The 11,967-nt window shown below is 45.9% G+C and overlaps 1 protein-coding gene across 1 annotated transcript; it reads left to right on the top strand.

The window, feature by feature from the left end:
• Positions 1-4,996: 4,996 nt before the first annotated feature.
• On the top strand, positions 4,997-10,648 carry COMMD9 (COMM domain containing 9). The gene is made up of 6 exons (XM_056527906.1): positions 4,997-5,230; positions 7,161-7,286; positions 7,748-7,887; positions 8,525-8,559; positions 9,550-9,653; positions 10,334-10,648. Exons 1-6 carry the CDS (start codon positions 5,168-5,170, stop codon positions 10,472-10,474), a joined length of 609 nt encoding a protein of 202 aa, XP_056383881.1. The 5' UTR covers positions 4,997-5,167; the 3' UTR covers positions 10,475-10,648.
• Positions 10,649-11,967: the final 1,319 nt, after the last annotated feature.

The following is an 11,967-nucleotide window of genomic DNA, read 5'->3' as shown; positions in this document are numbered from 1 at the left end:
ATTACTAAGGTTATGCTGCAGACTCACTGGGAGTAGTAGTACTTTGTTATGTTACTTGGCAGGGTGGGGCAGCTAACTTGGTGTCCTCTTGTGGCCCCCTCACTGACCTTTTGTCAAATGAGCTGTTCCCATAGGGCAAAGTGCAGGAATGAGAACTCTGGACACCAGGATTTTGTGAAACAACTTTACTTAAAGGGGAGCTGTGATACTTAAAGGGGTACTCCCCTGGAAAACATTTTTTTTTTTTTTTTTTTTTATCAACTGGTGCCAGAAAGTTAAACAGATTTGTAAATGACTTCTATAAAAAAAAAAAAAATCTTAATCCTTCCAGTACTTATCAACTGCTATATGCTCCACAGGAAGTTCTTTTCTTTTTGAATTTCCTTTCTGTCTGACCGCAGTGCTCTGTGCTGACACCTCTGTCCATGTCAAGAACTGTCCAGAGCAGGAGCACATGGCCATAGCAAACCTATCCTGCACCGGACAGTTCCTAAAATGGACAGAGGTGTCAGCACAGAGCACTGTGGTCAGACAGAAAGGAAATTCAAAAAGAAAAGAACTTCCTGTGGAGCATATAGCAGTTGATAAGTACTGGAAGGATTAAGATATATATTTTTTTTTTATATTAGTAATTTACAAATCTGTATAACTTTCTGGTACCAGTTGATTTAAAAACAAATGTTTTCCAGGGGAGTACCCCTTTAAGAACTTCAAGGGGAACTCCAGTACTTAACTTAGCCCCTATCCACTGTGTGTGGTGGGTGACACAGATCCGTTGACAAAGCGGTGGCCGCTCTGTGCAAGGAGAAGGCCAAGGTGCCGAGGGGGGGGGGTTAGGGTCTCAGTGGTTGGACCATTAGGGACATATGCAGGAAAACTGTAATAGGCCACTGAAGACATTGTGATGTGCAGAGAGGTCCTTGTTCAGCCTTATTCTCTCTGATGAACAGTTCTTCTTGGAGGTAAGGAACTTGAGCACTTTGGGCAGAGATTTATCAAAACCTGTCCAGAGGAAAACTTGCTGTGTTGCCCATAGCAACCAATCAGATCACTTCTTTCATTTTTTACAGGCCTTTTAAAAAAAAATGAAAGAAGTAATCTGATTGGTTGCTATGGGCAACTCAGCAACTATTCCTCTGGACAGGTTTTGATAAATCTCCCCCTTTATCCTCACAGCATAGACACAAACAATGAGTTGATTGTAGACAGGGTTTTACCTATGACTAGGAAGGGCTGAGCTATGAGACATCTAGCTCTGGCAAGAGCCAGGCCTTAAAGGGGTACTCCGATGCGTGCTGAACATTTTTTTCACAACGCTCGGAGCCGGGGGCCGTGATCGTGACATCACGGCCACGCCCCTTGTGACATCATACCACACACCCTGGGAGGGGGCGTTTCGATCGACACCCCCCTCCCATAGACATGAATGGAGGGTGTGTGACGTTACGACCACTGCTGCAGGAACCCGGTGTTCATATAGAATGCTGGGTGCTGCGGGAGATGGCGGGGCCCCCACAATCATTTGGATAGGGGATAAGATGTCTAGCAGCAGAGTACCCCTTTAACTGGTACTAAATGGGTTGAGTCCATCTCTTCTCCTAAGAGATGGAGCCATAACCAATGGCTAGGAGAATCACGTGACCAAGGCATCATTCTTTGCTGTAGGGCAGTGTTTCCCAACCAGTGTACCTCCAGCTGTTGCAAAACGACAACTCCCAGCAAGCCCGGACAGCCTTCGGCTGTCCGGGCATGCTGGAAGTTGTAGTTTTTCAACAGCTGGAGGCACACTGGTGTGGAAACACCACTGTAGAGTAATTATAGCACTTACACTTGCATACATACCAAGCTGGGTCCCGATGAGCCGCGGCGGCGGACTGATTTATAACGTGGTAATATTGGTTATAAAACGGTTGCAGTAATGAGGGACATGAACATTAAGCGGGATTAATGGTCTATTGTGCCGAGTCTCCGGGGAAAGAACAATGAACAAAGCGATTCCTACAATAATCTGATAGAGAACACGAGACCTCAATCATAACAGAGAGCGCGGCCGCTGTACAAGATCCAGGACAATGAGGTCACATGACATCATCCCATACAGGACAATGAGTTCACATGACATCGTCTCATACAGGACAATGAGTTCACATGACATCGTCTCATACAGGACGATGAGGTCACATGACATCATCCCATACAGGACAATGAGGTCACATGACATCGTCTCATACAGGACAATGAGGTCACATGACATCATCCCATACAGGACAATGAGGTCACATGACATCGTCTCATACAGGACAATGAGGTCACATGACATCATCCCATACAGGACAATGAGGTCACATGACATCGTCTCATACAGGACAATGAGGTCACATGACATGATCTCATACAGGACAATGAGGTCACATGACATGATCTCATACAGGACAATGAGGTCACATGACATCGTCTCATACAGGACAATGAGGTCACATGACATGATCTCATACAGGGCAATAAGGTCACATGACATCATCCCATACAGGACAATGAGGTCACATGACATCGTCTCATACAGGACAATGAGGTCACATGACATGATCTCATACAGGACAATGAGGTCACATGACTCCAAGGACCTACACAGTCACCAGATCTCATCCAATTAGGGTTACCACATTTAATGCAAAAAAATACCGGCCATGCTAATCTGCATAATTAATTATATATGCGTGACATCACAGGATACACATATGCGAGGGAAATTTTGTCCTATTCTGACCCCTTTAACTTTTTTATTTCTACTTACTGTATACGGGCCTGTATGAGGACTCATTTTTAATTTTGTTTTGATGTGACTGGTACAGCCTGTGGCTCAGCAGCTGCCCCGAACGAAAACCACCACTCCCAGGATTTTGGACTATATAGTAGTATATATAGTATAGGTACGTGTTTCCCAACCAGGGGTGCCTCCAGCTGTTGCAAAACTACAACTCCCAGCATGCCTTAATACCGCCTGTGGCTCAGCAGCTGCCCCAAATGAAAACCACAACTCCCAGCATGTTGGACTATATATTAGTATACAGTATAGGTCAGTGTATCCCAACTGGGGTGCCTCCAGCTGTTGCAAAACTACAGCTCCCAGCATGTTGGACTAAATAGTAGTATATAGTATAGGTCAGTGTATGTCAACTAGGGTGCCTCCAGCTGTTGCAAAACTACAACTCCCAGCATGTTGGACTATATAGTAGTATATAGTTTAGGTCAGTGTATCCCAATTGGGGTGCCTCCAGCTGTTGCAAAACTACAACTCCCAGCATGCGGGCATGCTGGGAGTTGTAGTTTTGCAACAGCTGGAGGCGCTCTGTTTGGGAAACACTGGTATAGTATATGGTGCAACATTCCCGGAGTTGGAGGATTGGTTGGATAAATACCGGCCATTGCATTGCTGGTATTTTTAATATAAAAATACTGGCAGGGTGGCCAAAATACCGGCTGTTCTGGGAAAATACCGGCCAGGTGGCAACCCTACATTCAATAGATCACCGCTGGGATGTGGTGAAACCGGAGATTATAATTTGGGGGGCATGTGGCTGTTGGCACTGTGGTTGGCACTGCTATAGGGGGCACTTTCTCTATCACAACTATGGGGGTCATGTGACTGCTATGGTGGCTGTGTTGCGATTCCCTGCACAGAAGTGGACTGAAAGGAGATATCCAGTGGTGAACAACTTATCCGCTATCCTAAAGATAGGGGATAAGTTTCAGATCGCTGGGGGTCCGACCGCTGGGGCCCCCCTGCGATCTCCTGTATGGGGCCCCGGCAGCCCGCGGGAAGGGGGCGTGTTGACCACCGCACGAAGCAACGGCTTCGGCAATCTCCAGCTCTGCCATAGGGATGTATTGAGGGGGCATGTCGGCCGCCACTTCGTACAGTGGTTGTCACCCGCTATCTGGCTGGAGAGCCTGGCCCCCGTACAGAGAGATCGCGGGGCCAGGCTCTCCGGCCAGATGGCGGGTGACAACCACTGTACGAAGTGGCGGCCGACATGCCCCCTCAATACATCCCTATGGCAGAGCTGGAGATTGCCGAAGCCGTTGCTTCGTGCGGTGGTCAACACGCCCCCTTCCCGTGGGCTGTCGGGGCCCCATACAGGAGATCGCGGGGGGCCCCAGCGGTCGGACACCCCGCAATCTCAAACTTATCCCCTATCCTTAGGATAGGGGATAAGTTTTTCACCACTGGACTACCCCTTGAAAGACAACTATTCATGGAGAATCTGGGCATCATGGGGTCCTGGCAGTCGGACACCCACCATTAGATTTTGGCACCACCCAGCCACACACCATTATAAATAGAGTCATACACCCTTACTTCTTATAGGTTGCTATAGGAAATGGCTGCTTAGCACTTGTCATAGATCAGAGCAGTGTTTCCCAACCAGGGTACCTCCAGCTGTTGCAAAACTACAACTCCCAGCATGCCCGGACAGCCAACATGCTGGGAGTTGTAGTTTTGCAACAGCTGGAGGCACACTGGTTGGGAAACACTGGATCAGAGAGTGTATGTCCATGGCAACCAAACATTCAAAAGGTGAAACAGTTGTCCTTAGCAACCAAAGTCCAGTAGGTATTGTCAGAATGTATTTGCCCCCCTGATCTTTATTCCTATTATTTGTTTTACATTATATAAAATATATTATCACACAATTTGCTGTATATTTTTTATTAATTTTTTAATTTTTAATTTATTTTTTTTAAGAAACCAATCAGCGTGTAGACATGGTCAATAAAACGCTAAATGAACAAACGTTCAAAACCGGTTAAGAGCAACTCATCACTTTGGTCTTTTTTTTTTTGCTTTCTTTAACTAATGTTACATTAAAACTTTATTATCACACAGTTTCCTTTATATACTTTGGTAGAGGATGATTGGTTACTAAGGAAAAGCATCCCATAGCAACCACTCACATTCCAGTAACCAATCCAATCACTGCTTGTTATTAACAGGTTACAATAAGAGAGGCCAAGTGATTGGTTCATCTGGTCACATGACGGCCGTTTCCTGTAGAGCCCTGGCAGGCCGTGAGACTTCCGCCCAGCTGTTCTGTGAGAGAACTACATCTACCAGAATGCTTTGCGGGCCGGACGCGCCTTGAGAGAAGCACGTGATGAGAGTCACATGACGGAAGAGATGGCGGTTCTGCCGGAGAGTGTATTTCTCAGCCTGCAGCTCCTGTTAAAGGTGAGAGGAGCCGTCATGTCTGTGTATGAGGAGATGTGCATTGTATTGAGGGAACTATAAGTACCAGCATCCAGGAAAACCCACGGGGAGGAGGAGCCTAAATATTCCATCATGTAGTGATGTCTGTATGTTATGTGCAGGGAACTACATTTACCAGCATGCAATGCAACCTGTGTTATTGTGGCACTACAAGTACAAGCGTGCATGACAAGATGTGTAGGACTGATGATACCAGCATGTATTGAGGCCTGTGTGTTATGTGGAACTACAGGTACCAGCATGCAGTGTTATCCTATGTTATAGAGGAACTACAGGTACCAGCATGCAGTGTTATCCTATGTTATAGAGGAACTACAAGTACCAGCATGCAGTGTTATCCTATGTTATATAGAACTACAGGTACCAGCATGCAGTGTTATCCTATGTTATATAGAGGAACTACAGGTACCAGCATGCAGTGTTATCCTATGTTATATAGAGGAACTACAGGTACCAGCATGCAGTGTTATCCTATGTTATATAGAGGAACTACAGGTACCAGCATGCAGTGTTATCCTATGTTACATAGAGGAACTACAGGTACCAGCATGCAGTGTCCTCCTATGTTATAGAGGAACTACAAGTACCAGCATGCAGTGTTATCCTATGTTATATAGAACTACAGGTACCAGCATGCAGTGTCCTCCTATGTTATAGAGGAACTACAGGTACCAGCATGCAGTGTTATCCTATGTTATAGAGAACTACAGGTACCAGCATGCAGTGTTATCCTATGTTATAGAGAACTACAGATACCAGCATGCAGTGTTATCCTATGTTATAGAGAACTACAGGTACCAGCATGCAGTGTTATCCTATGTTATATAGATGAACTACAGGTACCAGCATGCAGTGTTATCCTATGTTATAGAGGAACTACAGGTACCAGCATGCAGTGTTATCCTATGTTATATAGAGGAACTACAAGTACCAGCATGCAGTGTTATCCTATGTTATATAGAGAACTACAGGTACCAGCATGCAGTGTTATCCTATGTTATATAGAACTACAGGTACCAGCATGCAGTGTTATCCTATGTTATATAGAAGAACTACAGGTACCAGCATGCAGTGTTATCCTATGTTATATAGAGGAACTACAGGTACCAGCATGCAGTGTTATCCTATGTTATATAGAGAACTACAGGTACCAGCATGCAGTGTTATCCTATGTTATAGAGAACTACAAGTACCAGCATGCAGTGTTATCCTATGTTATAGAGAACTACAAGTACCAGCATGCAGTGTTATCCTATGTTATATAGATGAACTACAGGTACCAGCATGCAGTGTTATCCTATGTTATATAGAGGAACTAGAAGTACCAGCATGCAGTGTTATCCTATGTTATATAGAGGAACTAGAAGTACCAGCATGCAGTGTTATCCTATGTTATAGAGAACTACAGATACCAGCATGCAGTGTTATCCTATGTTATATAGATGAACTACAGGTACCAGCATGCAGTGTTATCCTAAGTTATAGAGGAACTACAAGTACCAGCATGCAGTGTTATCCTATGTTATATAGAGGAACTAGAAGTACCAGCATGCAGTGTTATCCTATGTTATATAGAACTACAGGTACCAGCATGCAGTGTTATCCTATGTTATATAGATGAACTACAGGTACCAGCATGCAGTGTTATCCTAAGTTATAGAGGAACTACAAGTACCAGCATGCAGTGTTATCCTATGTTATATAGAGGAACTAGAAGTACCAGCATGCATTCAAGGCCTGTGTTTGTTACTTGGGGAACTACAGGCCCCAGCATGCGTTAAATAGTTTTGCATGGAATACAACAATTTCCAGCTCACAATGAAGCAGGTCTGTACAGAGCTGAGGGTTTGTTACAGTGTAGATAATTCTGTCTTGTGTTTGTCTTTCTTAGGCCTCCTCCAAGGATGTGGTGCAGAAGCTGTGCAGAGACGCCTTCCCCCGCCCGGCCCTCACCTCCATCCATCTGATCGATCAGGTGACGTCCGGCCTGTCCGTCACCTCAGAGGAGGCCACCCAGGTGAGTGCGCACGCCCCCCCCCCCCCCCCCCAAAGAAAAAAATACTTACATCTATCCTATAAAAAAATGTTTTCCAACCAGGGTACCTCCAGCTCTTGCAAAACTACAACTCCCAGCCTGCCAGGACAGCCATTGGCTGTCCAGGCATGCTGGGAGTTGTAGTTTTGCAACAGCTGGAGACACCCCTGGTTGGGAAAATCTGACCTATACTATATACTACTATATAGTCCAACATGCTGGGAGTTGTAGTTTTCTTTTGGGGCAGCTGCTGAACCAGAGACTGTATCAGGTCCTGCTGGGAGTTGTAGTTAGTAACTAACTGCAAGTCCTGAATTTAATTAAAAAAAATATATATATATCAAAAGGTCACATGGTGGGAGTTGTAGTTTTACAACAGCTGGAGGCACCCTGGTTGGGGACCATGGAGTCACATGTTCTCACCCTTATTTCTTGTATGTCAGGTGATACAGGCGGTGCACTCCCTCGCCCGGCACGTGGTGTACCGGGGGCTGACCTCCGCCGACCAGATCCTTGCTGTCTTCCCCGACGACTTCCATCAGAATCTCAAGAACCTTTTGACCAAAATCCTTCTGGAGAATATGTAAGTGGATGATCGTCTCCTGGGTCACGTGATCCATCTTCTGGGTCACGTGATCATCTACTACTACATGTTAGCATGGAGTCCACCCTGCTTTATCCATATTGTGCACACGCACCATCACTTGTCATACAGCACCATCTGTTTTATTGCTGCACAGCTGCATCCATGGGTTTCACTACTGTAACTAGGTCATGTGATCGCCAGTCTGGCCCACAGAAGGTCACAGTGTTAATGGTGTCAGAGGAATTGCAGCTGAGTTTTATTCACTGTTTTTCATCCTTCTCCCAAACTGGATGAATCAGACTATTCAGATTATACCACTTTATGGTGGTGACATTTATTAATGGTGATGCTGCCAGTCCGGGCATGCTGGGAGTTGTAGTTTTGCAACAGCTGGAGGTACCCTGGTGGGGCAACACTGCTTTAGATTTTGCAGTTTGACTTTGTCCTAGGCCTGGCCGGAAGCCCAATTAGGTCCTTGGGTGACGTTATGGGGCTCCTGTACAAAGCATTTGGCTGTCTGGGCATGCTGGGAGTTGTAGTTTTGCAACAGCTGGAGGCACCCTGGTTGGGAAACACTGATATTGACAGAAGATGATCATCCCTCTCATACGTTATCCTGTTTATCTTCCTGTAGATCTGCCTGGAAAAGTGAAGCCCAGGACACAAGCAGTAAGTGCACCCGTCATCACGTGACCAGCAGCAAATAGAAATGATCGGGATACATTTTATTACCGTACTGCAGTATTCCATAATTTTTTATACAAGCATGTATTTAAAGGGGTTATCCAGGAAAAAACATATAAACAGATTTGTAAATTACTTCTATTAAAAAATCTTAATCCTTTCAGTACTTATGAGCTGCTGAAGTTGAGTTGTTCATTTCTGTCTAAGTTCTCTCTGATGACACCTGTCTCTGGAACTGGCCAGAGTAGAAGCAAATCCCCATAGCAAACCACTTCTACTCTGTGCAGTTCCCAAGACAAGCAGAGATGTCAGCAGAGAGCACTGTTGCCAGACAGAAAACAACAACTCAACTTCAGCAGCTGATAATTATTAGAAGGATTAAGATTTTTTAATAGAAGTAACTTACAAATCTGTTTAACTTTCTGGAGCCAGTTGATTTAAAAAAAAAAATTATGGAATACCCTTTTAAATGTCAGTACACGTACAACTAAATATTTTGCTAAAATAATTCACAAATTTTTTGCAGATTTTGTTTAACCCCTGCAACCCAGGCCTAACCATATGACCAGGACAAACATTTTTGTCCTAAGCCTGATTCTGCCTATAAAACGAACAATGCCTAAGTCACTGACCCCCTGCCTGACTGGCACCCAAGGGGGGGGTGGGTGTCCGATTGATGTAAATGCCTGCCAGAGGTCTCCTTAGCTGATCCCGAAGGCTCCCTTGTAGATCTGCTGGTAGAGTCTGGTAGCAAAGCATTATTCAGTGTTCGCAATCTAATAATCGCATATAAAGTGTAAATAAAATGTATAGAAGATGTGTGTGTGTGTATATATAATATATATGTATATGTCCCTCCCCATTTAAAATAAATAAATAAATAAAATTATGTATCACCACATGGGGAAATGCTGTGTTTCTACTTTTGCGCTGGACGCAGTCACCCCGTATACTAACATCGTCTTCTCCCTTTAGTCTCTTTGCCGCGTCTGGTAGATATGGACTGGAGAGTGGACATAAAGACCTCATCAGACTCCGTCACAAGAATGGCGGTGCCCACCTGTCTGCTGAAGATGAAGGTGAGTGTAACATGCCTTGGATTTTATATCCTAAAATCTTCTTATGTATTAACGGCATTGTCTGTAAAAGAACCATCCTGTATATCTTGTCAAAAAAGTATAATAAAGCAACTTTCTAATATAGTGTTATTGGCCAAAGTGAACAGATCATCCATTTCAGCTCTGGGTCTCTTCCTGTAAGCCTTGACGTAACGTCATAGAGAGCAGAGCTTTGTCTCTCCTCCCCCCCCCCTCCCCCTCTACCCCTCCTGTCAACATGGGACACGACCAGTGATGTGAAGGGGGGAAGCTGGTATTGCTTCTCAATAGAGTTTTTGATTTATTAGATAAGACAGCAGTGAGCCTGAGTATGACTCCCTGCTGCCTTATCTAAGGAGTCATAAATCCAGTGAGCAGTAATACCAGCTCCCCTCTTCACATAACTGGTCAGGTCTAGTGCTGATCATGCCTCAGGGTGGAGCACAGCTTTCTGCTCGCTGTCGCCCCCTGCTGAGTATTGCACTTGGAGGAACATTCACACGCACATCATAACTATTTTATATAGCACTACCCCCTGTGGAACCGGATAGTTTTTTTTTTTTAAGGTTGTCAAAAGAGTTTCTTCAATTCCTGTAAATTTTTTGTTTTATTTAAGCGAGAAGAGATGTGGCTGATGTTGTTGTTTACAACTTATTTCCCAGATCCAGGAGGATCCAGGTCTCTGTGGGCCAGAACCAGCCACCTCCACACTGACCATGGAGCTCAGTAAGGAAACCCTGGACACCATGCTGGATGGACTGGGCCGGATACGGGACCAGCTGTCTGCTGTGGCTAACAAGTAGCTCATGACTGCCCCCTACAGGAGAAACACCTGTATTTTTCTGCTCTTAAAACGGATGGCACGGACGCTGCAGACGTCATGTGACATTCCACAAACGATATAACCGTGCATTTCCTGTAAATATATATTTTTTTCTTTCTAGTATTATATTGTGTGTGTGTATATATAAAATAATCCATTGAGGTTTTTCTCTAGTGACCTTTTGTTCTCTTTTGTCAGGTCCATATTAAAGGGGTACTCCGCTGCTCAGTTCCCCCGCACATTAGGGGGGCAGTACAGTTCCCCGCACATTAGGGGGGCAGTACAGTTCCCCGCACATTAGGGGGGCAGTATAGCTCCCCCACAGACATACAGCCTTCAGCCATATACAGTGTTGGGCTGGAGGCTGTATGCCTGTTTACTGCCCCAGTGTTCCGAACACCACTCCTCCGGTCCGGGGTCACGATCTACTGCTATGGCCTATAGACCATAGCAGTAGGTCCCGGGACCGGAGAGGTGCGGTTGTCGGAATATTGAAGATGATGTGCCGCTGTTGACTTCCTCCTGTCACGCGTCCTCCTCACTGCTCCGCTCTGCTCTTCTATGGGCGCACGCACGGGACATCAGTGACGTCCCTGCGTGCGCTACCTCCTGGTGGCCCTTGCATTTTTAAAGTTAACGCAGGGCCGCAGAGAGGTAACTGGGGCATCCTTGTGTCCTGAAAAGATTTTTCGGGACACAGGGATGTCCCGAATGTGACAGGGGCCCCCTGCGGGTACGGGGCGCAGAGCAGGAGCGCCAATGATGATCCTGCCCTGGTGGTACCCACCTTAAACAGATGCTTATCCCCTTATGATGTGCATAGGTCATAGGTTTTAATCTTGGAATAACACCCTTTAAAGGAAAACGTTCAGCCTGTTCACCCACTAAACCCAATACACAGGGTTATAGTGTGGGTGAGCAGGAGTCAAACAAGGGGTCACTTACTTAAATATGTCCAGTAGGTCCTAAAGGGGTAATCCGCCTCTAGACATCTTATCCCCTATCCAAAGGATAGTGGATAAGATGTCTGATCGCGGGGGTCCCACCACTGGGAACCCCCGCGGTATCCGTGCTGCACCCAGTGTTCTTTTAGAGCGTCGGATTCAGCACCGGAGGCTCATGACGTCACGGCCACGCCCCCTCAATGTAAGTCTATGGTAGGGGGAGTGACTGCCATCATAGACTTGCATTGAGGGAGCATGTCCATGACATTACGAGCCTCCGCATTGCCAGTCATCCGGCACGGAGCAAAGTTAACTCCGTGCAGCTGATGTCTCGGGTGCCGCAGCCGAGATCCTGGGGGTCCCCAGGGGCAGGACCCCTGCCATCAGACATCTTATCCTTTGGATAGAGGATAAAATGTCTAGGGGCAGAGTACCCCTTTAACAAGCAGCTGTCGCTGCGGCCACTTTGACCAGCGGCGGCTGCAGGGAATGACTAGTGACGTCCCAGACGATGCGCAGAGGGGCCGGC

The sequence above is a fragment of the Hyla sarda genome, chromosome 6 (assembly GCF_029499605.1).
Source record: "Hyla sarda isolate aHylSar1 chromosome 6, aHylSar1.hap1, whole genome shotgun sequence".
Lineage (NCBI taxonomy): Eukaryota > Metazoa > Chordata > Amphibia > Anura > Hylidae > Hyla > Hyla sarda.
Note: the sequence above shows the minus strand (reverse complement) of the source record. Positions and strands in the feature narration are given on the sequence as shown.

What these genes read in the sequence shown, in the direction of transcription:
- COMMD9 (XM_056527906.1), top strand. Translation starts at nt 5,168, where the DNA reads ATGACGGAAGAGATGGCGGTTCTGCCGGAGAGTGTATTTCTCAGCCTG. An exon ending in TGAAGCCCAGGACACAAGCA is followed by an intron (nt 8,560 to 9,549) that starts GTAAGTGCACCC and finishes TTCTCCCTTTAG; the next exon opens with TCTCTTTGCCGCGTCTGGTA. An exon ending in CCTGTCTGCTGAAGATGAAG is followed by an intron (nt 9,654 to 10,333) that starts GTGAGTGTAACA and finishes CTTATTTCCCAG; the next exon opens with ATCCAGGAGGATCCAGGTCT.